This window comes from Mirounga leonina, unplaced genomic scaffold (assembly GCF_011800145.1).
Source record: "Mirounga leonina isolate KUSES-001 unplaced genomic scaffold, KU_Mleo_1.0 Mir_376, whole genome shotgun sequence".
NCBI lineage: Eukaryota > Metazoa > Chordata > Mammalia > Carnivora > Phocidae > Mirounga > Mirounga leonina.
The window spans coordinates 2636969-2664891 of NW_023270718.1; the positions used below are offsets into that span (position 1 = coordinate 2636969).

A 27923-nucleotide genomic window follows, 5' to 3' on the forward strand; every position below is an offset into this window, starting at 1 on the left:
GATGGAGGAATAGGCAAGAGAAACAGAAAGAGGGGATATTGAGGGACTTGGGAGTTAAGAAGGGGGAGAAGAAATACCACTCAGAGAAAAGTGGTACCATATTCTTCCAAGTATAGGTCCCCAGCCATCTATAAGCCGACTCTTAACCAAACTCCACTTGGGGTACCCATAATAATTCCCACCTACAAGTCCAGGGCAGGCGTTAGGGCAGATAAAAATGGCACGATCTTCACCTTCTGATCCCCTAATAATTATTGCAATGAAGCCTCCTTGCCCATGGAGAGATGGTTGGGACAGGGCAGAAGAAGGTGGCTGGGGCAGGTTGGCTCAGAGCCCCCTGAGACGGGGGATGAAGGAAGTGAATTTGGCACATTGAACCCCTTCTTCTCATAAGTGCTTTGAGGTCCTTCTCTGGAATCCAGCTGGCACCAATCCCTGGGGCCAGCAGAAGAGGGGCTGAGCTTGTCTCTCCCCCCACGCAATTTCTACAGATTTGCCCGAAGGAGGCAAGTGGGGTTCTCCCCGGCTGGTGGAATTTGGGGAATCCAAAAGGTTAGGGATTCGCTGAAGGGGAGTTTTTTTCTGTCTTTTTTTTTTTTTCTTACAAAGATTCTAAGAAAAACTCAGGGTGGGAGGGGTGAGGAAGGGGGACCCAATTTAGCTAAGTGTCCACAGACTTTTTCAATGCCTCTTAGGGGCCTCCTCAGAGAGAGATGGTCCCATTTCCTCCCCTCTATCTGAGGTTCCTTCCCCCCCAGAGCGGCTCAGTTCCAAGGAAGTTTGGCACTTTTTTTTTAATCAGTGGGAAGGTGGGGGAGGAAAGAGAGTTAAGAGGAGTGAGAAGAGAGAAAAAGACAGACAAAGATAGAGACAGGACAGGTAACAATGGGAGCCACAAGGAGAGAAAGTAGAAAGCCATAGGGAGCCAGAGAAAGAAGAAGAGAGAAAGAGAGGGAGGGAGACTCTGGAAGAAGATGTTGGGAGCTGGAGGGCAAATGGGAAAGAACAGGGAGACAAGTCAATGCAGCAAACACTTATTAAGCACCTACTGGGTGCCGAAGAGCAGGGTGCAAGGAGGCCACTCAGAGTCTCTGAGATCTGATTGGCTAACAGGGAAGGGGGGGGAGAGGCGGTGGGTTTTTCAATGATCCCCATCCCTGACCCCACATCTGTGTCCCCTCTGGACATACTGCAGCACGAAAGATTGAGGTCAGAATGCAGAAGAGACTTTCAAGGGATGGGGAAGATGGTAGAGTGAATTTCCTAGGGTAAAAACGGGGAAAGGTGTGTGGCTCTCCACTCACCAACCTGGTGAGTGAACTAGCTCACTGAGCTAGCAAACTACCTTTCAGATAGCCCTGGCTGGTGGGGTAGGGGGTCCCCGAGAGATGTGAATAGGGAGGGGGTAGTCACACAGATACCCCAAGGGAACACTTTTCGGGAGGCCCAGCCTCCAGAGACGTGTCTGTGTGAGAGGAGTACTGGGTCCCACTGACGGGGACCCAGACTCCCATGAAAGGGGCTATAGAAAGCATCTGACAGACCAGGGCAGCTGAGGATGCAAATGATATGCAAATGAGTGCGTTCAAATCCCACCTCCCCACTTCCAGACCGTTTTACCTCTCCCTGGCTCCTTCCCCTCTTCATGAAGGCCTGGGGTGGGGGGCTGTAGGGGGCATATTCCAGCTAGACACTGCAATACCCACTGTGGGTGGAGATACTGTGAAATACCATAGGGTCTTCTGAGAGGCAGAGGGGCGCAGTGGCCCACAGGGCCACTTCCACCTCCAACCCCAAGAGCCCGGCCCCCTCCCCCCCCCCCCCGCAGAAGATATGTACAAAGTTACATCAAGAATTGTTTTGGCACTCGAATCTCCATCTGGGTTCAGTCTGGAGATTAAGGGTGGGGGCAGCAGCGATGGGAGATGGGGGATGGGGAAATGGGGCCTGCCCCCCACCCTGGAGATGGAGAGGGCATGGAAAAAGTCACCCTAGTGCCCAAGCTACAGCCTCCCATCAGGTGGAAGGGCCGGGGTGGGAAATTCAGTGCAAGGTACCTTGAAGGCTATTGCTTTCTAGGGATTTTCACATTTTGATTTGGGGGTGGCTCTCTAGCAAGGGCAGGGGTCTCCCAGGCTTTAGGGGTGGGAATTGTCTCTGGCTTTTCTTCTCTCCCTTTGTGGGAGAGAGATGAGGAGGCCTGATTCCCCCAAAGCCATGGAGTAGAGAAGGGTCTGGAAGACCTAGGAGGGGGACAAATGGGGGAGAGGGTGGGCATGGGGTGCCCCTCCCCCAGAGATGCTGATGATGGAACCAGGGCATTGGGGGCCCTGCTTTGGGTTGGAGGAAGTGGAGGTGGTCTCCAAGGGGGAGGGGGAGATGGATGAGGGGAGAGGTGGGTCTCAGCTATCCTAAGTCCATAGGGTTGTCAGGCCCTGAAATCTCAGCCTGCCAACAAGGCCTTAGAGCTGACCACAGTCACAGTGCTCAGGGAGCCACTCCCAAACCAACTCTCCGGGCTGTCTGGCTTGGCAGACTCCATCAGAATATTCTAGCTCCTCAGGGCCCATGGCAAGAGCACCAAAACATTCTGATCCCTCCAATACTACCAAAGTACTCCAGCTTGCTGGAAACCACAAGCCAATCTAATCTACTAGACCACACGAAGCACTCAGGCTCAAGGGACCCTACCGTGGCTCACTGAACTCTACACTGGGTCATGATGGCCTGACAGAGCCACCACACATTTGGCTCACCAGACTCAATGGAACAAAGCCACGCAGACACAAGCATGCACACAAAAGGCGGGGGTGGGAATGGGGGTCTTTAACAGTTTTCACTAGCTCCATCTCCCACCCCTCCCTGCCAGGTTCACAGACTTGGTGTATTTGGATAGAGATGACCCTGACAATATTGGGTCTTTTTCCTTAGAGTCCTCCAGATATGCTCCAAGTCCCACCCCTTATTCTCCTCCTAGGCAGACCCCCAGGCCAAGACCCACCAAAGAGGGGTGCGGGCGGAGAAAGAGTGTCAGTGACTGGCCATGGCCCAATTCAGGAAGTGCATGCTCCATCCCAATGACGTCACAGGAAATAACCTGGAGATACCACAGGAAGTACATGCCCCCATGATGTTGCTGAAGTAACCTTCAAGGAAGGCCCACTGAGACATCATAGGAAGTACCTGTCTGTCCTATCATCACAGGAAGTCACCTCTGGGGAACTACTTCCTGTGACATCAGAAGGAGTCCCAGCAGCACCTCAGAGAGTACTTGACTCTTGAGAGGGACATCCCAACAGGGACCTTCATTCCCATTACTCTAGGTAAAACCACAGAAGATGCCACAGGAAGCTGTTCCAGCTTCTCACAAGAGTCTTGCCCACAGGACTGGACCAATCCTAGAGCTGGCCTCATTCCCAGCAGCACTGCACCCCCCCCCCCCCATACGACCTGACAACAAAACAGTGAACAGTCCCACCTAGGAGGGGCAGCTCCAGTAGGGGTAGAGTCGCTGAGAAAATCTGGGAACTCTGGGGTCCCTGCTCCAAATACCCCATTTCAGCTCAGACTCCTCGGCTACCTCTACTCCCATCCCTTCTCTCAGATCTGGAACTGAAAGCAGGAGAGGTGGGGTGTTGTTTGGGGGAGGCCCCTCATTCTAGGTGGCCCAGAGGCTCCCTCCCCTCCTCCCATATGGAAACAAAAACTTACAAAGGGGGAAAAAAATCCTTACCAAAAAAAAAAAAAAAAAGAAAGAAAAGAAAAGAAAAGAAAAATAATAAAAGGAAAAAATAAAAGAAAAAAAAGAAAAAAGAAAAAAAAAAGGAGGGAAAGAAAGAGAAAATAACGCTTTGTTTTCTATTAAAATCAACAAAATGCAATATATACAGATATCACACAGACCCGGGCCCTGGGAGTGGAGGGTCAGGCCCAGTCAAGCACAGGGAGGAAGGAAGAAGGGTCAGTTCAGAGCCGGGGAGGGAGCTTCTGGGCCCCATCCCCAGCCATCCCTCAATCCTGCCTATGACTACCAGAAGGAGGGGAGGGTGCAGTCAGGCTTACCCCAGCCCCATCCCAGGAGGAGCAGGACGACCCCCGAGCTGAGGTCAGGAGGTGGGGGTGGGGGTGGGGGTGGGGGAGGGGAGGAGAAGGAAGAGGAGGAGAAGGGGCCGGGAGGAGGGGTGGGAGCACACACCACAGGCCTCATCCCACTTTCTGGGGGTTTGAGGCCCTCACTCCCTGCTCGTAGGTGACCCGCTGGCTGATGAGGTATTGAGCGGCTTGCGTGGCCGCCGGGCTGCCCGTGATGGTGACCCGCCGGTTCCGCGTGCCAGGCAGGAACTCTCCCTTCTTGGAGATCTGGATGCGCGCGCCTGTCAGCTCCTGGTACTCCACCAACGTCTTGCCCCCTTTGCCCAGGATGGCCCCCACCAGGTTCTCAGGCACCGCGATCTCCACCAGCTCCTTGGCACTCTCAGCGGCCAACTTCTCCGCCGTCAGGAAGCCCCCGGCGGCCCCGGCGGCAGCTGCGGCGGCCACCAGCGGGCCACCCCCGCCGCCCGCGCCGCCGCCCGCGCCGGCCCCGAGGTAGCCGTTGGCGGCTGCGGCCAAGGCGAAGGACCCCAGGGCTCCGGGGGGCGGCGGCGGCGGCGGGGCGGCCCCTCCGGCGGGCCCGGCCCCCGCCTCCCCCGCGTAGGACGCCAGGAGGTTGGCGGCGGCGGCGGCGGCGGGGTTCGCACCAGCGGCCACGGCGGCCAGGACCCCGGAGGCGGCGGCCGAGTTGAGGCCCAGGCCGAGGGAGTTGGTGTTGTAGCCGTAACTGGCCAACGTGTTAAGCGCCGTGCTGATGGCCAGCAGGTCGGTGCCTGAGAAGGCAGGCAGCGCGGCCGGGAAGGCGCCCACGCCCGCCAGCCCCGCGGGGCCCAGCAGGCCGGAGGCGGCAGCGGCCGAGGCGGCGGCAGCGGCGGGCAGCACGTCGGCGGGGCTGGCGTACGGCGAGCCGGTGGGGTTGGAGTTGGCCACGGGGCCGGCCACGTTGGCGTAGCTGATGTTGAGGCAGCTGCTGCTCTGGGGGTCTTCCTGTACCTTCTGCACGATGGCGCTCACGGCCTTGTGCACCTGCTCCGGCTCGCCGCTGACGGTCACCACCCGCTCCTGAAGGTTGATGCCCTCTGGCTTCTGGGACAGCTGCACCCAGGCACCCGACTGTTCCATCACGGCTTTCACTGTGGCGCCCCCCTTGCCGATGATCAGGCCCGCCGTGCTGTTGGGGACGATCAGCTTGGCCTGCGTGTGGGGCGAGAGGGAGGGGCTTTAGGATGGTGGGTGGAGACTGAACGGTAACACTAGTCTCCAGGCGGCCCTGCTCTCCCGTGTCCCCAAATCGGGCCCGCTGCGCCCCTTGATATACACCGGTATGGTCCTACTGCTTGTTCAAAATGGTGACATACTTCCTTCCACATTGGTTGGTTAAAAAAAAAAAGAGCCAGTACTCCATGTCCTCGCAGTAGGCTCTCAGCCACCCTGTCCCCTGCCCCTGGGACCCCTGGGATTTCCCTTCCATCCAGCACCTTAAAGGCTTAATGGCTGACCCAGTGGGTGCCCTCCAGGACAGCGGGTGCTCCCAGCTTGCTTTGGTGCTCACGCCTTCTAGATCATTAAACACTCTGACTCGCAGCCCCAGAAAAAGGGGTCATTAAGTCTCACTTTACAGAGGAGCCACTTGAGGCCTACAAGGGACTGGCCCCAAGGCTACCCAGATTGTGGAGGAGTTGTAATCCAGCCTCTTGGATTCCTGCTCCGTCGTGTTTCCCGCCCTATGGCAAGGTCATGGCGCTTAACCTCTTTTTGCTATGGGCCAAATTGTTGCCCCCGCCGTTCAGATGTTGAAGTCCTAACCCCCAGTACATCAGGATATGACTGTATTTGGAGAGAGGGTCTTTAGAGGCAATGAAGCTTCAGTGAGGTCATTGGGGTGGGCCCTAATCCAGTAGGACTGGTGTCCTTATAAGAAGAAGAGATTAGGACACAGGCACACCCAGGAAAGACTGCGTGTGACTGCGGAGGGGACGACCATCTCCAAGCCCAGGAGAGAGGCCTCGGAAGAAACCAACCCTGCCCCAGATCTCAGACTTCTAGCCTCCGGAACTGTGAGAAAATGAATTTCTGTTGCTTAAGCTACCCGGTCTGCCCTAGCAACCTAATGAAGTTGTCCTATCTGTAAAATGAAGATAAAAAAACCTTACATCGTGGGCGCCTGGGTGGCTCAGTTGGTTAAGCGACTGCCTTCAGCTCAGGTCATGATCCCAGGGTCCTGGGATCGAGCCCCACATCGGGCTCCCAGCTCATCGGGGAGCCTGCTTCTCCCTCTCCCACTCCCCCTGCTTGTGTTCCCTCTCTCACTGTGTCTCTCTCTGTCAAATAAATAAATAAAAATCTTTAAAAAACAAAACAAAACAAAAAACCTTACATCGGAGACAATCGGGCACTTAAATACAGCCGTCCCCTTCTCCAGTGCAGAAAGGCCCATCCTTTGCCCCTGCAAATCCGATCCATCTTAGTTCTGGGGGTGGGGGAAGGGGAGATTTCAAAACCAGAAGTCTCCTTTCACATACCCAAGAGCACTTCTACACATAGGTTCCTGTTGCTCAGTTCTTCCCACGTCCTCTCAGACCTGTGGGTTCCACCCTTTGAAGCCCCTGCCTCTCCTCTCGCCCCTGAGCCAGACACCAGGGGTGTTTGGGAAATTTGTGAGAGCACTTTTAGTTGTCATGACGACTGGGGGGGGCAGATGCAGGCATGCAGTGGGGCAGGGCCTTGGATGTTGGCACCCCACAACCTGAGACTCGGTTATTCACAACGTCAAACCGAGGAGAACTGTCCGGGTCCCGTATGACTTTTAAGTGACTCCCTGGACATTCATGTTGGCGAAAAGTCTGTTTATAAATCTCAGAGCCCAGACCTGAACCCGACGGTCCATATTAAGTACCTAGTATTTTCTTTTTCCCACGTGTTTAAGATCTGCTGAAATTTCCAGGAATGCAACTAATTGGTCAATGAAGGGACGATTTTACTTTGTTTTGTTCTGAGCTTTACCAAGAGTGGTTCATCACTTACCCCCCCAAAAAAAACCCCATGAAAACAGAAGTAATGCCACGTGTCTTATTTACATCTCACTGTGTTTATCACTGTCTCTCTCAGGCTATGTGAGGTGTGAGCAGCTGACTATTTCATTACTTCTACTGTAGTAATATGTAATGTTTACATATTAAAATTCATCTCATTTTATAACCCATCACCTTCCTTTTATTTTTCCTTTATGTAAAAAAGTCTTACGGGATAAAGAAAATGTACATAAGTACAATGAAATTTTCCTTGGCAATCAATTTAAATGAACAAAGTACTGATCCAGGCTACAACATGGATAAAGCTGGAAAACACGCTATGTGAATGAAGCCAGACACCAAAGACCACATATTGTAGGATTCCATTTATATGGATGTTCAGAACAGGGAAATCTATAGAGACAGAAAGTAGATTAGTGGTGGCTTAGGGCTGGGGGGTGGTGCTGAGCTGTGGGGATTGAGGAGTGATAGCTAAGGGGATCAAGATTTCTTTCTGAGGAAATGAAATGTTCTAAAATTGATTGTGGGCATGGATGCACAATTCTGAATATAATAAAAACTTTGAACTGCATGCTTTTGATGGGTGAACTTTGAACTGCATGCTTTTAATACATCTACATTATATGCATTTTCCATGTACTGAAATGAGTGTGTGTGTGTGTGTGTGTGTAATTTCAGAGGTAAGCGGGCTGGGAAAATATTTGTAGGAGAAAGAGGACATGGGGTTTGACAAGCCTGAGAACCACTGCTCTACTTGCTCTGTTCTTTGTTGATCTGACTGCAACTTTTCCCTCCCTCCCTCTTGCTGACTTCATGGCAGGCGTACTAACTCCCTGCTGTTCCTTCAAGTCACAAGCTTGGTGCAGACTCAGGGCCTTTGCACCCGCTATGCCCTCACTTAGAATGCTCCTACCCAGAAAAGGAGGCTCACCTCTCTCATCATTCAGGTCTTTGCACAAATGCACCCCCTTAGAGAGGCCTTATCACCCCAATTATCAAGGCTTGTTTATTTGCTTATTTTATGTCCTTAGCACAGACACCTCCAGACTTGTATCCAGCTGCTAACCTCAAATCTCTAGAATGATGTCGAATGGACACTGCAAACTTAAAATCCAAAGTGGAACTCCTCATCTGCTCAAATGTGTTTCTACCACGGTCTTCCTCATTTCAGTATGTGGAAGGTGCACCCTTTCACTTCTCAGGCTCAAGACTTAGGAGTCCTCTCTTTTCCTCCCACTCAACATCCAATCAGCAATTCTGTTGTCTCTACCTTCAAAATACATAGTAAAGGGGGGGCCTGGCTGGCTCAGTCGGTGGAGTGTGTAACTCTTGATCTCGGGGTTGTAAGTTCGAGCCCCATATTGGGTGTAGAGATTACTTAAAAAAAAAAAAAAAATCTCGGGCGCCTGGGTGGCTCAGACGGTTAAGCGTCTGCCTTCGGCTCAGGTCATGATCCCAGGGTCCTGGGATCGAGTCCCGCATCGGGCTCCCTGCTCCTTGGGAGCCTGCTTCTCTCTCTGCTTCTCTCTCTCTCTCTCTCTCTCTCTCTCTATCTCTCATGAATAAATAAATAAAATCTTTAAAAAAATAAAATAAAATCTTAAAAAATACATATATGGTAGACTATTCTAGATTAAAAGAGATGAACGAGGTATAACAACTCAATGCAATGCATGAATATTGACTGAATCTTGGATAGAAAAATGCTTTATAGACATAAAAGATATTTGGGGACAATGTGAATATGAACTCTTTATTAACTAATAGCATGGAATTGGTGTTAATTTTTGTAGGTGTGATAACAGTAACATAACAATATAGGACATGTCTTCAGTCTTGGGAGATGCATGCCGAAGAACTTGGGTGTGAAGAGTCATGAGGTTTATACTTATTTTCAAATGGATCAGCAAAAACAAACAAACCACCCAACAAACAAGCAAATAAAGCCAACCAGTGCTTGTGTGTGTGTGTGTGTGTGTGTAAAGAGATAAAGCAAATGTTAACGATTGGTGAATCTAAGTGCAGTGTATAGGGAGTTCATTGTATTATTCTTCAACATTTTCAAAATAAAAAGTTAGGAGAAAAAAATGCCCCAGGACTCTTTCCCCCTCTTTTTCTGCTTTATTTTTCATCATAGCACTTTTCACTCTCTGACATTTACTTATTCACTTGCTTGTTTTCGGTTTCCCCATGAAAGAATATAAGATCTACAAGGGTAGAGATTTTTGTCTGTATTGTTTACTACTTGGTTCTCGGTGCCTAGGGGAATGCCTCTCGTAAGCGTTGAGCAAAGTGTGTGTGAATGGATGGATGGATGGATGGATGAAAGGAATGGTGATGTGCCCACAGGACCAAGCAGGAATGGGACTGGATGGAGGTGACCAGATATATCTCACCTATGGTGGTGGTGGTGGTGGTGGTGGTGGTGTGTGTGTGTGTGTGTGTGTGTGTGGAGGTGGGGAGGTAGGGTGCTGTGCATTTCAGTACACAAACTCAGCCTGATCAGAGTTTTTAGATTAATTGGACATTCTGATTTGTAAAATGGGAAGCACCTTAGTTTTTATCTATTGGCTACCTCTTCAAAAGGTCTATGAACTACCATGTAGTAACAGACCACTAGTTTGCAGTTTGTGCGTACGAATCCCTGAAAAGCTGCTTTGGACTCTGGAGTCACTTGCTCAGGTTCGAAATCCTGGCTCCACCACTAATGCTGAGCAAGGGACCTAACCTCTTTGAGACCCAGTTTTCTCATCTATAACATCCATCCCTCCTCCACAGAATATTGTGGAGGCTAACTGAGATCATTCATCAAATGATGAGCTTGATTGAGCATAACTAGTGCCCCTTAGTTATGTTTCTGCTTGGCCCTTATGGGCATGTCATCATCCATTTATTCAAACAAGCAACATTTGCTGAGAACCTACTATGTGCAAAGCATAGGGTGCCATGTGAGTGTGCAGGTAATATGTGCTCATAGTAGATACTCAAGAAATGGTTGTTGTCATTGTTACCTCCATGGGCAGACCTGGATTTAAATCTCATATCTGTGGTACAGTTGCTTTGCAAAATAGTCTGACAATTCTTCCAAAGGTTAGACATATCCCAATTCCATCCATAGATATATACTCCAAAGAACTGAAAACCATACCCACACATATGTTCATAGCAGCATTCTTCATAATAGCTAAAAAGTAGAAACAACCCAAATGACTATCGACTGATAGACAAAGTGTGGTATATCCGTACAGTGGAATATTATTTGGCCATAAAAAGGAATTAAGTTTTGATATATGTTACAATACAGATTAATCTTGAAAACAGTATGCTAAGGGAAAGAAGCCAGACACAAAAGGCCATGTATTATGTCATTCAATTTATATAAAACATCCAGAATAGGCAAATCCATAAACACCAAAAGTAGGTTAGTGGTTGGGACAGGGAGGGGGAGCTGGGAGAATGGACAGTGACTGCCAAAGAGGATGGGGCTTCTTTTTGGAGTGGTGAAAACGTTTTGGAATTACATTAGGTGATCAATGCACAACTTTGTGAATATACTAAACACCACTAAATGGTATACTTTAAAATGGTGAACTGTACAGTATGTGAATTATACCTCAACTTATATATTAAAAAAAATCATCAGAAAAAAGTCTGACAGGTCAAGAGGATAGAACAGAATGCATGAAACCAGACCTAAGAGTCAAGAGGTATTCAGTATGATACAGCATTTCAGAGGGAAAAAGGAAGGATGAAGTAACTGTTCACCAAGAAATGGTAAGAGCAAATGCCTTCACCTTTCTGCACCTCATTTCCTCTCCTCCAACATGGACGTAACCACAGCTACTCCATACAACCATTGGGAATAGTCAATGACTGGAGTGGCAAATGGTTAACTGTCTTCATGATAGGCCCAGGTGGTAGACCCACAGCATCTTAGGGAGATCACAGGTGCAGTTTCATAGAATCCTGGAGTGCCAGGATGTCAGTCAGAACAGTAGAATCTTAGAATAATGTACGTTGAGAATCTTGAAATTACAGAGCCGTAGAATTGTAGGAGTTTTAGGGCCAGAAAGACCTCAGAGAACATCTGTCCCCGTGATTTGCAAGTCTGTGGAGATTTGCAAATAGTAATAGTATAATAATAATTATACAGCTAACAGTCTTTCCATTTGCCAGACACTTTGGTAAACACTTTCATATAGTCACTTAATCTCTACAACAACCCTACAAGAATAGGCAGGCACTTTTATTATCGAATTTTATGGCTTGGAAAGCAGAGGCAAGAGAGGTTAAGAAACTTGCTCAAGGTCACACAGATAGTAAGTAATAGAGCCAGGATCTGATCCCAGTCAAGAATCTGTGTTCAGATTCCCAAGCCTTCACTCCAGAAATTCTGATTCAGTGGCTCTGGGCTGGGACCCAGGAATCTGCATTCTAAGCTACCTAGATGATTCAGATACCAGCCAGGACTGAGAACCACCAGTCTAGCCCAGAGGTGGCAAATTGGTGGTCTTCAGGCCACGGGCAGCCCACAGCCACATAGTGGTTTTAAGATTGCGCCAACCTTTAAAAATCAGTTGATGTCAAATATTTCTGGCTTCTTCTGAAAAATTTGTAAGATGTGGCAACACTTTGTCTACATTCCCAAAGGGCAAGAATTGAGTCGAGTTGAGTAGCAGCTGCCCCCTTTAGGGATGGCATTATATCTCTCTGATGAGGCCAGAGTCCCCAATTCTTTATGTTCCCTTGCTGAATCTTGGAGGCATTTCAATTTATAATCCCTGATTTGGCCCAGCTTCCACACTGTAAAGAAAGGAAACTGAGGCTTACAGAAGGGAAAGGAACCTAGAGTAACACAGCAAGTCCAATGTAGAAAGAGAGTAGACCCGTCTCCTGACTTAAAAATCCCATAATAATATCAGCAGCTGACATTTTTTGAGAACTTTCTATGAATTAGGCATACATGCTAAGTCCTTTTTAAACATCAGTGAACACTGATCACTGCCCTTAAGTAGGTGCCATAATGAATCTCATTTTGCTGATGAGAAAAATGAGGCATGGAGAAATCAAGTCACTTGTTCAAGGTCACACAGGTCTAAAGAAGTATGTTATCAGAGTAAGATTCAACTCCACATCTGACTCCAGAGCCTGAGCCTTCAGCCATTATCTTTCATTCTTTAGAGCCCCCTAAGTAATAAATAAGGAGAGGAAAAATCCTGGTTCTATAACCTTTCAATTCCACTATCTCAGAGTTCCTGTGGATTAGGGGGTGGGGTGGAAGGATCAGGCACAGATGGTGCTGACCCCATTTTCCCTGAAACATGTGCAAACCCTTCATGAACTCTGAGCCCTTTGTGGCAGCGACCAAAGGAGAGGGAAGAGGCAATATCCTTGCCACCGTGTAAATGGTGTGGCCTGCTGGTGGGAAGGGATTCGGGAGAGACCTGGCAGAGCCTCTTCAGCACCAAGGACAGCAGCCGTGCTCCAAGCTCCAAGCCCCAAGCTCGAAGTCTTTTTTGGGAATAATTCGCTTGGCAGCATTCTTCCAGGGCTTTCCGCCCACCGTTTCCCCAGGAGCTTGGGGGAACTCAGGTCCATGGTTTCTCCCATCTCAGGGTAACAAGAATTCCAGATTCCTTTTACCGAGGGTCTCTCTCTCGTCTTTGCTTCTAGGCAGACGATAAGGAGCCCTCACAAGTGGCCTGTCCTCCTGCCAGGGGCTCTGGCCCCTCTGCATCTTGTGTGCAAGTATATGGGAGTGGGGAAGGGGAGAGAAAACGGGGAGTGTGCGCAGCTCCGCTCCCCTCCCCTCCACCTCCTACCCATCCAGGGCCACGCCAGGGGCTTTGCAGCAAGCCCACCTGCCCGGTGAGCACCGTGGTCATGGCAACCAGAGAGGCCAGGGTAGTGATTGGTCCGCTCCCTGCCACGCCCCTACGCCACCGCTTCCCCGTAACTGAGGCAACCAAGAGGCGCTGCCCTCCTTCCATCCCTCCTAGAGAGGGCTGTGTAGGAGAGGGACCTGCCCCCTCTCTCTCGCTAGCAAAACACCCATTTCTCCAAAATGGTGACTTACCCCATACCATAATTAATGGAGAGAGGGAGTATGAGGCCATTTCTAAACTCTTCTGGATGTGGATGGATTGTCAATGAAGTCACTTCCGGTGAGAACAGGAAGTGGGAGGCAGGTTGCTCTGGGAGACAATGGGATGAGGTGGAAGGAAGGAGAGGAGAGGGTCTAGAGAATCCCAGGAAGGAGGGATGGGGGGCTGCTGGGACAAATTCTCCCAGACCTTCACTCTCTCTCTGCGTCAAGCCCACTCTAAGAGGTTTGGAGTCCCTAGGCTGACTCCCTAATAATACAACTGCTACCATGTATTTGATTGACAAACGTCTTATCGGCGTTATCCCATTCCATTCCCACGGTAATCCAGTGATATGGGAGAAGTGTCTTCTCCCGAACCTCACCGGCTTTACAGAAACCCAGTATTTGCCCCTGCTGACCTGCTTGGCTCTGTCGGGGTTCATCGTGGTTTGGGGTTGAAGGATGTTGACCACCTCAGGCTTGGTCATTGCTTGTGGGATTTCTCGGACCTTCTCAGCAATAAAGCTGTGCACAGCATTCAAGGCCTCTGCTGTGCCCTGTACCAGGCATACTCGTTCTGTGGTTCCTGTTGAGCAAGGGAGAGAGAGGGCACCCTCATCACACAGGAATGGGAAGATTCCTGGGAGACAGGCCCCATTTAATGGAAAGAAAAAACCTAAATCTAGAAAGTGGACCTAACTGGGCCCAGGTCACATGGGTAAGCCTGGGGAAGCTGGCATGGACTCCCAGGCCATGATGGGTAGCTGGGAAAGTGAGTGGAATGCCTGTTTTATAATCTGCACTCCATGTCCCTCCCCCAAAACAACCCCAGGGGATGGAAGAATGATACTTAAGTGCTTTGCGATGCCCACAGCAGCCCTGGGCAGGGGAGACAGGGCTCAGCTGCCTCTTCCCAGTCCTTGCTGGCTCCCGGTTGCTCTGGCAACCATTCACTCACTCCCCCCCCCCCCCCCAGAAGCCGAGAGCTCAGGCCTGCAACGGTTGCCACAGTAACTGGAACCCCCTTATCGGTCTGGCTGGCCGGGTCCTCAGCCCACCCCCAGGGGGACGAGGGACGAAGCCCCGTTGCCGTGGCAACCCCTGAAAGCCTGCAGCGAAGGCCTCTGGGCTTTTGGAGAGGATGGGGAAGGGCTGGGGGATGGGGGAGACAGAAGAGAGGCCAGAGTGCCCGCCTGGACCCACCAGATGGAGGGCTGAAGGGTGGGGGAGGGCAAGGGTATGGACAGGAGAGAGCAGAGACAACTCATGGAAGGGTAGGGACTCAGGGATGGAGAAAGGAGGGTGAGGTGGATGCCTTTGCTGGAGATTGTCTAGATTTTGGCTGCGGTTCTAACCTAAGCATCCTCACTCTGTGTGTGTGTGTGTGTGTGTATGTGCATGCATGCGTGTCCATGCATGTGTATACCTGGGCTGGACTGGTTAAATTATCTTTATCTGTGTATGTGTATAAGAGAAAGAGTGGGAGAGACTGAGATGTCAATGTGACACAATGAATCCAGTAAAGATATGTGCACTCTTGCACATGGGAAAGACTTTGGGTGTCACTGTGATGTTCAAGGTTATGGATATACTGTTTGTGAGACCGAACTGCTTGTCCAGGAGAGTTTGAGAGAAAGAAACAAAGAGTCTCATGAAGCAGCACTGGGGCTGTATGATGAATGAATATCACTTTGAGACTGGATGTCAGCGTGAGTGTTGGCAGCAAAGAGACAACCAGACACCTTTCGGTGTTCAAAAGACTATTTGGATGACTGGTGTGTGGTATGTGTGTATATGTGCGTGAGCCTGTGCGTAGGAGACAGACAGACAAGACTCTATCATTGGTGTGTGTCAGTGCGAGCAAGAGTGAGAGAGAGACCGACAGGCAGACTCAAGTGTCAGTAGGACGGGAGGACTGGTGTGTGTGTGTGTGTGTGTATCTGGGTGTATATGCATTACAGCCGGACAAAGACGGCTCTACTGTCACCAGTGGTGTGACAGGGTGTGTGCCCGGCTGAGCTGCACATGTGTGGTGCGTGGAGTGGGTGTCTGTCTCTCTCTCTGGGTGGGACTGTCTGCAGGGACCAGTTAGCTCCTGGGTCTGTGAAAGGTCTTGAGTGTACGCCAGGTTTCATGTGCCTGAGTGTCTGGGACATTTGGGGGTGAGGGTCCAGTCTCCTGTGGGCATTCTAGCGCAGCATGATGGTGCCACCATCCTGACCCCTCGCTGGCCATCTCTCAGCCTGGCATGCCAGTCTCACCATGTGTCCGGGTGTCACTGTCTTGGGGACACTTGGATAGTTGATATCCTCCCTCTCCTCTGGGCCACTGTTCCTCACTTATTGCCCCCAACCCCAGAACAATGGACTGGTCTGAGCCAAGGGTGAGTCAGCGTGCAGGCTGCCTCCGTCTGGGTGTAAATAGGAAAGGGTGTGGGTCAGGGTGGGAACTTGGGGGGGCGGGGTAGCCCTAGGGAGAGCCTGGCTGAAATGGCTCTGCTCTCCACTTCTGCGAGGATCCCTTCCAGCTCAGGGAGGCTGGGATTTCCCACCCTTTGTGGTTCCCAACTGGGGTCCACGAGGGCTTTGGGGGGCTCGGTTAGCCCCTGAAGGAGTGTCCAATAATGACAGCTGGTGCTTACAAAATACCAAGTGTTAGGCACTATTCTAAGCACTTTGTATATATTTGTGCACTTCAAGTAGGAGGTAGGCAATATTATTATTCTCAATTTACTGCTAAAGACACTGAGGCACAGAGGAGCTTTGGGATCTGTCCAAGTTCACTCAGCCAGTAGTGAAAATTCAGGGTTTCGAACCCAGGTGTCTGGGTTCAGAGTCTGGGCTTTTAACCACTGAGCTACCCTGTGCTCAAGCTGGGGTGTGCGGACTCTTGTGTGTGTTTGTGTGTGTTGGGAGAAAAGCATAAGATGACTCCATTTTTGCTACTGTATTTTTGATAGTAAAAAAGAATATGTACTGATTTATTAAGTAATCACTTAAGATTTTGTACTTCAAGGCAATATGTTATAAATAAATTTTTTTTTTTAAAGTGTGTGTGTTCTGTGCTTTTCTTCTGGGGACAGAGCTTCAGGCAAACGCTCAAAATCAGAAGGAGTTTGGAATCACTACGGTGTTTGAGTGGATGGACGGAAGTCTGTGTGTGTGGCTTTGGGCAGCTGCCTGCTTCTTTCTGGATCTCAGTTTCTCCATGTATGATCTGGAAGGATAGAGTCTGGGGCTTGGTGTTTCCTGTACCAAGGAGGGGACACCCTTAGTGCTCTGCCCCTCCCTTGGGGTTAAGGGTCAGGTAGGTTTTTGTTTCATGTAGTAGATACAAGTGCAGTGTGTGTGTGCGTGCGACGTGTGTGTGTCCATCTGTCTGTGGGTTTCACCATTGTCATTTCTCATTGTTCTGTATGATTCAGTCACAGTGAACAAACTCCCCCTCCAGCCTTTGAAGATGCTAGTTCATCTTTCCGGAGTACTCTTCCCTGCTTTTATCTAGCTCACTCTTACTTATTGTTCCGGGCCCCTCCTCCAGGAAGCACTCCCTGACCTTCCCAGGCTGGGTCAGGTGCCCCGTCCGGGCTGCCACCATCCTCTCGGCTTCCCCGTCCTAGCCCTGACCACGCTGGGTCATTGCTGGTGTTCAGTCTGCCTTCCCTACTGGGCTGTGAGATATATGAGGGAAAGGGGCTGTGAGATCTGTGTCCTCATCTCTATCCATAGAATAGGTGCTCAGAGAATGCAGGTTGAATAAATGAATGAAAGGGTGTTAGTTAGCCAGGAGCAGAAGGAAATACACTCTTCGTTTCAAGCAGTAGCATCTTCATTTCTTGTGTTCCTGTGGGTCCTGGGAAGTCCTAGGGGCAGGACTAGGATGTAGGGGGCCGTGTCCCGAATCTCTGAGCTGCACAAGCCATATGATCTGGAAATCCTATGTCAGCGGCGGGGGGAGGGGGGGGTGCTGGATGCCCGTCTGGGGCTGGGGAGAGATGCTGGCTCACGTTGCTTGTTTGAATAGTATTTGGCCCAAGAAAGCCAATGACTGTCCCATCCTCTGGGGTTCTCAGCTGCCTGGCCTATGGGGTGTGTCACTGAGTTGGGAGGAGAGGATGTGTCTCATGTCACAGAAGGTGATCCAGGCATAAGGAACCAAGTGTCCTTGGATAAATGCCCCAAGCAGAGGTCTTATCCGTATCTTGTAGCTTAGGGGGCATGTGAGGGAAACTGGGCCAGGGTGGAAGAGGAAAGTGGGGTTGGGGGCTGTGCCTGGTTCCCTGGACGCTTCTCTAAACCTCTTGCCAAAGCTGCTTAGTGAGATGGGAGGCAGGGCAGGTGGAAGGAGGAGGGAGAGAGAGAGAGAGAATATGAATGTGTCCTGACCCTGGGCTCCAGCTCTGGTGTTTGACCTAAAAAATCCAAGGGGATTAAGGATGAACTAGAATCAGCTCTGGACCAAAGATGCAATTCTGGGGGCCTTCCCTGGGGGCCATCCTTAGATGTCGAAGCCCAGGCATTGGTCTTGGGAGGGGAAGATGGATGGGGTGACAGATAATGCAGGGAGCAGTAGAGAGGGAGTGGAGGGGTCTTGGAAATGTTATGGTTGTAGGGAGAAAGAGAGCTGGGGGAAAGGCAGAAAAGGGGCTGGGTTTGGAGGAAGGAAGGAAAAACATGTGGGGGCTGAGACTGGGAAGGAAACATGAAGGGAGAGGTGGGTGAGAGGGGCAATCCAGCAGATCGTTGAGGTGCTCCTGAATATTGTTGAGTGGATGACTGACCAGAGAGAGTTCAGGAGCAAGAGAAAGAAAAACACAAGATTATGAGAGGTGGAGGGCAAGGAAAAGATGGGGCGAGGGGCGGGAAGACAAGAAGGGGAGGACAGAGCAGGGAGGGAGGGAGGAGGAAAAGCAGAGACGGACAGGACAGATGGATGGGGACAAGGGGTGGGGGACATCCAAACGGAATCAGAGAGATAGAAGCAAAAAAGAGGAGCCGGAGAGAGGTGGATGGGAATGGAGACTCAGGGAACAAGAGATGGGAAAGTCAGAAACAGAATGAGAGAGACGTAGGAAGAATGACACAGACAGAGAAAACCAGCGAGACTCAAACTGGGCAAGATGGGGTAACAGAGAAATCCAAAGGGAAAGAGTGGGGGGAAAGAAGTGTGTTTGTGGGGGGAGTGTGCAACACGCTGGCCGGCCCCCCAACCCCAAGGGACACCCTGACACCTGCCTCCCTGCCCACCCTCCTCCAGCAACTCCAACTGACCCAAAGAGGCAGGTGTGTGGGAAGGGGCACATCTGCCAGCACATCATGCAAATGAGCTCATGAATATGCAGCAGGCCCATTGTCTTGCCCTGCCCCCACCCCCATCTGCTCAGGCGTGGCCCCTGGGGCTGAGGGCAGCTCTGTCCTCTTAGGAGGAGGGGAGGCCCCCCCATCACTATGACTGCCCCAAGGGCAGCCCTTCTTCCCCCTTATCCAGGGCCCAGGTGGGAGGGACAGGAGGCCAAGGGCAGAGTCCTGGGCCAGGGCTCACCCGGATAGAAGTCTTTGGACTTAGAGAGCTTGATGGTGGCTCCTGTCTCCTTCTGCAGCTGCACGATGGTCTGCCCGCCCTTGCCAATGATGGAGCCTGCCGCGTAGCTGGGGATCAGCACCTTCAGGAAGTATTCGCCTTCCTCTGCAGGGGCACATGGGTAGGGGAGGTAAGGGAGGCAGGGGAAGGGGTCTTCACCTTCGGCATAATGTGGGCAAAGGAAGCCGCCGGCATCACGGGAACATACAGGAGCAATGGCCAGGAGAACAGCAGCAGGGAGAATAATACAAATAATGATCTTTATTCATTCACTTGCTCATTCATTCATTCATTCATTCATTCCACGAATAGTTACTGAGCACCTGCTGCCACACGCTTGGCACTGTTTTAGTGAAACAGCCGTGAGGAAAACAGACAAACTCCCTGATTTCACAGGCAAATGAGGCAAATAAGGCCGAGAGAGTTTCAGTGATTCAGCCAAGAGCTCACACAGCTACATTCTTCTAGAGTGGGGGAGACAGACAGTATGTTTTATGTTGGATGGCGGTCAGCACCAAGAAGACCAAAAGGGGCAGGAGAAGGGAAGGGGGGTTGTAGGGGCTGCAGTGTCAGATCCGGTGGCCAGGAAAGCCCTCCCCAAGAATGTGGTATCCTTTGTTTAACAAACACCTCTACAGAACCTAGTATACACTAGACTCTGTTCCAAGTACTACACAAATACTAGTTCTGTTAATTTTTCACACTGATGCTGTGAAAGAAGTACTTTGCAACCTGGCTTTAGAGTCCAGGCTCTAGACCCTTATGACTGATTGTTTCCAGGCTGTGGAGGTGGGAATGGAACCATGTGGCTCTGTGGGAGAGCAAGTGCAAAGGCCCTGGGATGGGACTGTGCCTGAGTTGTCCGAGGGAAGGTGAGGTAGCCAGTGTAGCTGGGGCTGAGGAAGAGAGGTGACCAGTGGAAGGGGATGAGGGCTGGGAGGGGTGGTGGTAGTGGTGGGGCCATGGTGAGATCTTTGATTTTTACTCCAAGTGAGATGGGAACCATGGGAACCAGAGATGGCTCTGAGCAGAGGAGGGATGGGATCTGACTTAGGTTTCCAGAAGATCCCTCAACACTCAATATGGACCCTGTACTGTGATGAGTGCTTTGCAAGCTTGACCTCAACCATTCCCTACAACTGCCAATGAGGGGGGTATAATGAGCTCCATTTGTATGTGGGAGGAAACTGAGGCATGGAAGTGTTGAAGGCACCAGCCCAAGGTCAGCTGCCCAAGGGCACCAAAAAAGTCACTGGCTTGAGATTCCAATGCAATTCTGCTTCATTCTTGGCCCTCACTTGCTTAGCACCTTCCGATGCTGGTGGCCGAAGACCAATGCACTCAAAGACAGTCTCCAAGACCCAGGGGTGGCGAGGTGGTGCCAGTGGTCACTTGTGGGACTGTGGCCATTCTTTGTTATGGACCAGTTTTCTTGGTCATGTGTAAAGCGCTTTGTTAATGCACTCAAGGCACATGCTTAACCTCTCCTACCTTTTAACCCAACTGTTGTCCCTAAGTTCTCATAGGGTAGAAATTCTGGAGCCTTCTCAGCATAAAACCCTCTGTGATTTGGCCCTGCACTTCTTTCCAGCTTCACGCCCTCATCTTCCTCCACGTGCATCAGACCTACTTCCTCTTTGTTCCTTAAACGTTCCCTCCTCCCACCCACCTCAGGGCCTTTGCACGTTCCTTTTGCTTGGAACTCCCCTCCCCCAGTGAATTCCTCTTGTCCTTCAGGTCCCCACTCAAATGTTGCTTCTTCTTGGAAGCTTTCTTTGAACCCTGGGGAGGAGATGGATCCCCTCCCGTTCGTTTCGTGCCTTCAGAGCAATGTATCACATTAGTCCACTGGAGCTCACCCCTGTGTCCCAGGGACTCATGCCATGGCCCAGCACACAGTAGGCATGCAATAAACACTAGATAAAGGAAAGGAGGAGCCAGGTCACTCTGCTTCCAAAGCTTAAGGTCTTAAAACATCCCCCAGTGGTTTTTAAATTTTTTTCTTTTTAAGCAAAGGAAGCCTATTTTCAATGTCTCACATGAAACTCCAACACACAGAGCAGATAAAAGAGAAACTGTTCTGGTAAAAGTGGGGGCAGGGCGGGGGGACCGGGAGCCCTGCCCATGTCTGCCTGATCTCTTAAGATTGAAGGCTCTGGGCTCCCTGATGTGTTAAGATGGGGGTACAGGGGCGAGGGGCTGGATGTGGCTTCGCAGGCACGGGGAGGGGGTCCAGGATGAAGGGGTTGTCCTGAGCCCAAGGCAATCCACTTAAACTTGCCTCATCAGACCATTAAACCTATTAGGTAATTAGCCCCCCAGAGTGCCTTCCCATCAATCATCCTGACCCCCCTGAATTCACTTTCTTCCCTGGGTTCACGGAGGCAGCCTCTTCCCTGCCCCCGCCCCGTCCCTAAACCTGTCACAGAGATGGGGGACCAGTCCTCCATCCCTGAAAGGCTCAGAAAGATGGGGAGGGCATTCTCACAAAGGACTCCATCCTCTTTTTCCTTCTTTGACTTCAATCCCTATTTTCTCTCCAGCCAGGGACTCTTCCCCAACTTCCTTCTTGAAGGTGGAAGGTGTTCATCTACTCTGAAGAAAACTGGGTATACCCCCACCCCATTTTCTGTGCCCTCTGCCTTCCCCTTCTCCAGGAATCTCTGTATGCAACAGCAGAAGCAGCCTTAGACTGAGTGTGAATTTTGTCCCTGACGGACCATGGGGCCTTGGGCAAACCACCTCACCTAATGGGGCCTAAGTGTTCTCACCGGCACAATGGGGACGTGATGGCATTACCTCAGAGGGCTATGGTAATTAATTAAGTGATAAACCGTAAAATACTTAAGACGGTCTCGGGCACGTGGAGCACTTGAGAAATGTTAGCTATCATTACCTCCACCATCATCATGACCATTACTGATGTCAGGAACACAAGGAAAGTTCTTCTCACAGCGTCTGGCCCAGAGTAAGTGCTCTACAAATGGGGGGATGAGCCTCTGAGGTCTGAGGTTTTCATTGAGTGATGGGAGAAGGAGGGGAGACCCCACTTCCTTCATCATTTGCCCCCTAGGGGCTGTCCCAGGCCTTTCTCTGTTTCTGGGAGGAGGAATGAGCTCTCGCTGATGGAAGCAAGACCCTGCCCAGCATCTCTCTGACTCCCTTCCTTCTCATGCCACTTCTTTTTTTTTTTTTAAAGATTTTATTTATTTATTTGAGAGAGAGAGAGACTGAGAGAGAGAGAGCATGAGAGGGGGGAGGGCCGGGAGGGTCAGAGGGAGAAGCAGACTCCCTGCCGAGCAGGGAGCCCGATGCGGGACTCGATCCCGGGACTCCAGGATCATGACCTGAGCCGAAGGCAGTCGCTTAACCAACTGAGCCACCCAGGCGCCCTCTCATGCCACTTCTTGACTTTGCCCTCGATGTATCCCCTCGGTACTGTTTCCTTCCTTCTCTCCCCCTTCTCTCCCTTCCTCCAACAAATCCTCCCTGAGCACCCACTCTGTGCCAGGCCTTGTTTGAGTTGCTGGTGACACAGCAGGGAACAGACAGTCCATTTCCTTCAAGTCCACTCACTTTTAAAATTTAAATGCATCTCTTTAAAGAGGACACTTAAAAACCACTGCTAATAATCAGAGTCTGAAGCCTGGTTATGTTTTCCCCTCCAGAGCACAGAATATAAACGTACAATGGTAAAAAAAAAAAAAAAAGTTTGTCCATGGACCCCCTTAAGCCACCTTCTGGGTGCTCGAGGGTCCCTGTATCAGATGAATGTAAATTGGGAGCCTTCACCTGAAGCCAGCCTCCTATGGAGAATGACTCCCACCTGCAGAAGCTCAGAACTCAGGGCAAGAGTCCCCACTATGGCCAACAGACCCCTCTGACCCTCTTCAGAATCTTCTGCATGTCTTTCCCATTTGGGAGCACTCGTCCCCCACCTTTAACGCCCTGTGTGAGTCCCACGTCCCCCAGGAAAAAGCCAGGCCTCTGTTTCCCAGCCTGCTTTGCAGCAAGGGGGGAGACACATACCCTCAGCTGAACCCAGAGCCCCCAGACCTCACATGCTCCCACCCAGTTTGAACAGCCAAGTCTCTGCCTGTGAAAAAGTTCTTCCTTCTACTGAATAGGATCTAAATGCTCCAGAACTCCACACCCACCTATCTCCACCCCCCTCTTAGCTTTTCCCCTGGGGTTCAGGAAGCTCCCTTTACCCTTGACCGTGACTGGAGAACTAGAGATGCCCACTTCTCTCCTGCTGGTTTTCCTCCTGCTAGCATTCCCTCCCTCTTCTAGTCCCCCCCCCCCACCTCCCTGTTGTGCCCACTTTCTTCAGAAATGCTTCTGGAGTTTCCAAAGAGCAACCAATACCCCTTAAATAATGGAGACCTACCCAAGAGATTTGGGGTGCTGTGTGGTAAGAGCCACACTTTTTATCACAGAGTTGACCCTGATAGGTGGTTTTAAAGGTAGGGGGATGTCATTAAGGACAAAGGTAGAGCTGAAGGGGTGGGGGGTGTTGTAGGGGTGTTTTCAGTGACAGGAGATCTAGGGGGAACCAGAGTTGGGGTGCCGTGCTCCTGGGACCTGCTCTGGCTTGCGGGTTGGGGACGGAGGTGTTTGTGTGTTCCGCGGAGGTGTGAGGCGGCAGGGGTGTGATGTTGACATTGTCGTGGGAGCGTGTGGGGATGTGGCTGGCGGAAGACGAGAGCACACGGGCGGGGTGCGGTGCGGGGAGCAGCACCGCTCGGGAGGGCAGGGCCCGCAGGTGTGTGAAGAGGTCTCTGTGAATGACGGTGTTGCCCGTTGGCGCGAGAAATGCAATCCAGCCGAAGCTGGGGGGGCCGGCATGCCCAAGGTGGGATGCCGTCTTCCAGCTGTGACACTGTCTCTGAGTGAGAGAAAGGTGGATGGGTAGGATTTCCTCTGGGCGAAGCGCCGCGGGATGGTGCAACAGGCCTCCCATGACATTCTGGGTCGGAGGCACGGATAACAGTAGTAACGACAGGTATCGTGTATGGACGCTTTGCTGTGTCCTTCATATATACAATCTCATTTAACCCACACACCAGCCAGGCTTACATCTCGCAGGTCCCATTTTCCAGATGAGACTGAGGTCCCACACCAAGCCCATGGCAGTGAGGAGATGGATCCTGGAAGGGCTCACTCTCGGGGCTCTTAACCCTGGTGACATTGTCTGTATGGGAAGCAGGGAGGATGCTGGGAGCGAGACTTGGCGGCTGGAAGCTCTAGGCAGGGCGGGGGGGAGGGGTGGGGGGTGGGGGGGCGGTGGTCGGTGACTGGTGCGCATGTGCGTGTGTATGTGGGGAGGGAAGTTGCTGTTTCTGTTCATGCGGGGGTGACAGAGGTGGGAATACAGTCAGGAGTATGCCATGATAGGGGCACCTTAGGAGTTTCATCCGTACTCAAGGGCGGTGGGGGGGGGGGGGGGGCATCGTTTGGTATTGATCCGCCCAGACTATAGTCGTTTGTCTCTCTGATGAGTGAGTTCCTAACCCGAGTTTCCATTCAACTTCTTCACCCGAGTCCTCCTGTCCTTAGGTGCCTTGTGTCCCTCCCAATGGCGTCTGGCAGTCATAGTGCCCAGACATCAGTTGGAACAGCCACGATCTCCTCTCTGAGCCCCCGAGAATGGGCAGGAGTGGTAGGCAGGCTGGCGCTGAGGGCAAGAGCTCGATCTGCCCGGTCCGCCACGGCTTGCTGTGACACCCCAGAAGACTCCCTCGACCCTCTGGGCCTCGGTCTCCTCACCCAAAAATGGGGTTCACTATAGCGTCTACCCACATAATGGAGCCAGCCTCCCGGATTCAAATCCCAACTCTGCCTCTAATTAGCTGACAGACCTTGGGCAAGTTACTTAACCTCTCTGTGCCTCGGTTTGTCATCTGTTAAGAAGGGTAACATAAAAGAATTGGAAGGATGGGCGCCTGGGTGGCTCAGTTGGTTAAGCGACTGCCTTCGGCTCAGGTCATGATCCTGGAGTCCCTGGATCGAGTCCCGCATCGGGCTCCCTGCTCAGCAGGGAGTCTGCTTTGCCCTCTGACCCTATCCCCTCTCATGTGTTCTCTCTCATTCTCTCTCTCTCAAATAAATAAATAAAATTAAAAAAAAAAAAGAATTTGAAGGATTACATGATTGGTCTGTGCCAAGCATTTTCCATAATACTTCCTGGTATACTGCAGGCCATAGATATTAGCCATTATTATAATTTATTATGGTTAATTATTACATCATAGAGTGTTGGAGAATTACATGAAATATTGCCTATAAAGCAGTGAGCAATAATATTGGTAGTGGTTATTACTATTATCCTTGGAGTTATTGTGATTTTCCCACCTGACAGATGGTGACTCTTGAGGCTCAAGAGAGGGGTGAGGTTGACCCAGCATCCCCCAGTCATGACAGTATTATTGCAAGGAGCCCTCAGTTTTGAGATGAAAGTCCTGGATCCTTGCCCAATGCTGCCTCCTGAGTGTTTCTGTAAACGGAGGACTGTCCCTTTGCAGCTCCAGGCCTCAGTTTCCCCACAGGTCACCAGGAGGGGAGGTGGAAGAGTCTGGAGGAGAGGGTCCCTAAGGGCTCATCCTAGTTTTCCCCGCTGCTGAGAGAGGCAGGATGCTCAGTAGCTGAACACATGAGCTCTGGAGCCAGACGGCCCAGGGTTGGATAGATCCCAGCTCCACCAACTTATGAGCTGTGTGACTTTGGGCAAGTGGTTTCATTTTGCTGAGCCTGTTTTCCTCATGTGAAAAAGCAGCTCAAATCATCTCCCCCAGAGGGTTGTATTAGGAAATTAACCCATATCTCAGAGCCTGACTTCTAGTAGATGCCAAGTACTTGGGCCTGACCATCCTCGGCAGCATCTCTATTGTTAGGTTGTGCTCAGAGCAATTAGATTTGGAGCACCTCAGCCCCTTTAAAAGAAGGATGAGACCCCCACCCCCCAAGCAGGGGCAGGGCCGGGCTGCCAGGTCAGGCTCAGGGACCGCCTGGGTCCCCGCCTGGGTCCCCGACTCTCTCCAGGACTGGGAATGGCAGTGGAGCAGGAAGAAGGGAAGGAAGTTGGCTGGGACATATTCATGTGTGTGCTGGGGGTGGGGGGAGCAGGAAGAAGGACAGGAAACTCCCTCCCACCCCTCCCCCAACTTCCCTTTCCTTCAATTTCTGCTGGACACACTCTCACAGGCAGCCAGGGGGTCCCTGATTCCTGTCCCACCTGGACAGGAGTTGGGGGGGCGGCGCTGGAATGAAGGAATGAGACTTGGCTTGTGTTCCATCGAGGGGAAGAGATGGGAGGTCCCCACCCCACCCACTACAGAGCCTGGTGGAATGGGGAGCATGCACTGTGCCCCAGGTCATCCCTCTCCCATCCGGAGGAAAAGGCCAGAGGAAGCAGATTTTGGCCAAGGTGACAGCAGGGAGGGGTTTGTCTGCTCTGGGGTCTCCCTCCATCCAGGGAGTTAATAGGCTGGGCTCTGAGACTGAGAATCCCTTCCTCTTTCCTGAGTCCCTGGCCAGAGAGACACCCACTAGAGTTTCCAGCTTGTCTTTTATTCTCTGGTACACATACCTCCTCAGGCCACACACACAGTGGGGGCCCTCCTGTCTTACACGAGCATACCTTCTGTGTTGTCAAACGCTCAGACATCTCACACGCACACACACACACACACGATCCCTTGTCTCTCACACACGCAGACTCACTCCCACATCTCTAGTGGTACATCCTCAACCATTTCACACACACCCCCTCCCCTTGTTACAGATATATATATATACACACACACCCCTTCCCTTTTCCTACCCCTTGGGTGTCATATACACACATTCCCTGTTCCCTGTCACACAGGCACCCATCCTTCCCTCTCCCGGTTACACACCCTCGTGCAGCTCACCCACAGAGCCCTAAGCTCTCCCGTCATACACCCACCTTCCCTTGTTGCACACGCCCCCTCTGATGTCACTGTCGCACACCTCCATGTGTCACACCCAGCCACAGCCTCTTTGGAGTCACACCCACACCCTTTTCTTGTCACATACCCTCACCGGCCTCTCCTGGTCCCACCCCACCCCAGATACCCCTGTGTCACACACACTGACCTGCCTTCCTTGATCCACACAGCCTCTCCGGGCTCACACCCAGAGCTGGCCCATTCAGCTTCCCCCACACACCCCCTTGCCTGTCACACACACCCTCTCACTCATGTGTCACACTGCCACAGCCCCCTCTAGGGTGACAAGCACACACTTTCCCTTGCCACACGGACCCCTTTGAGGGTCTCAAACACACAGCCCAGCCCCTCATCTCATTCTGTCTCTTACACACACACACACACACACACACACCTTTCCTCTCATATCCATGATCCCTAATGTCACACATCCAGGCCTTACAGGGCCAACACGCGCACATACACACAAACACACACACACCTCTCCCAGCCACACATTCTCCCACCTAGCTTTACACACCCACCCATTCCTCCATCTCACCCAACACACCCACCCAGCTTGTCCCCACGCACGATCTCACCCATGGCCCACTCATGCCTCCCTCTGGGACAACCCTTGCTCAGGACATCCCCAGGGAGGGAGGCTGGGAAGCTCCAGGTCCACAGGCCTCCTCTTCTCCTTCCCCTCCCCCCCGCCAGGACACGCCAGCCCGGGAACACCCCTGGCCCGAAAGGGTCACATCACACACCCCTCAAGGACACAGAGACGCCCGCCCAGAGGGACCCACGCCCCCCATCCTTTGCGCCCCCCAAGGACACTTACCACCTCCTCCCCCCCCCCATCCCCTCTCATCGCAGACAAAGCTCCCAGCCCCGGGCGGCGGCGAGAGGGGGAGGGGGTCCGGCCCCCTCCCCAACGCCCCTCTCAGCTCCCGGGTCTAGGGAGGGGCGCCCTTCCCCGCCCCGGAGCCCTTGCACCTGCCACGGCGGGGGGAGGAGGATGGAGAAAGGCGAGGCCCCCTGCCCGCTCCCCCTCCCCGAGCCGCAACCCTTTCTCACCTCCCGTGTTGCTGCGCTTGGTGCAGACCACCTCGGGGGGCGTTTCGAGGGGCCTCTTGCGGGAATCCGGGGCCTCGGGCTCCATGGGGGGGGCCTGGGGCGGCG

At 51.8% G+C, this 27923-nt stretch overlaps 1 protein-coding gene across 1 annotated transcript; it reads right to left on the reverse strand.

Annotated features, from left to right (window-relative positions):
- Positions 1-587: 587 nt before the first annotated feature.
- NOVA2 (NOVA alternative splicing regulator 2) lies at positions 588-27923 on the reverse strand. The gene is made up of 4 exons (XM_034986806.1): positions 27819-27923; positions 18751-18894; positions 13629-13795; positions 588-5286 (listed from the first exon to the last, which is right to left on the reverse strand). Exons 1-4 carry the CDS (start codon positions 27901-27903, stop codon positions 4204-4206), a joined length of 1479 nt encoding a protein of 492 aa, XP_034842697.1. The 5' UTR covers positions 27904-27923; the 3' UTR covers positions 588-4203.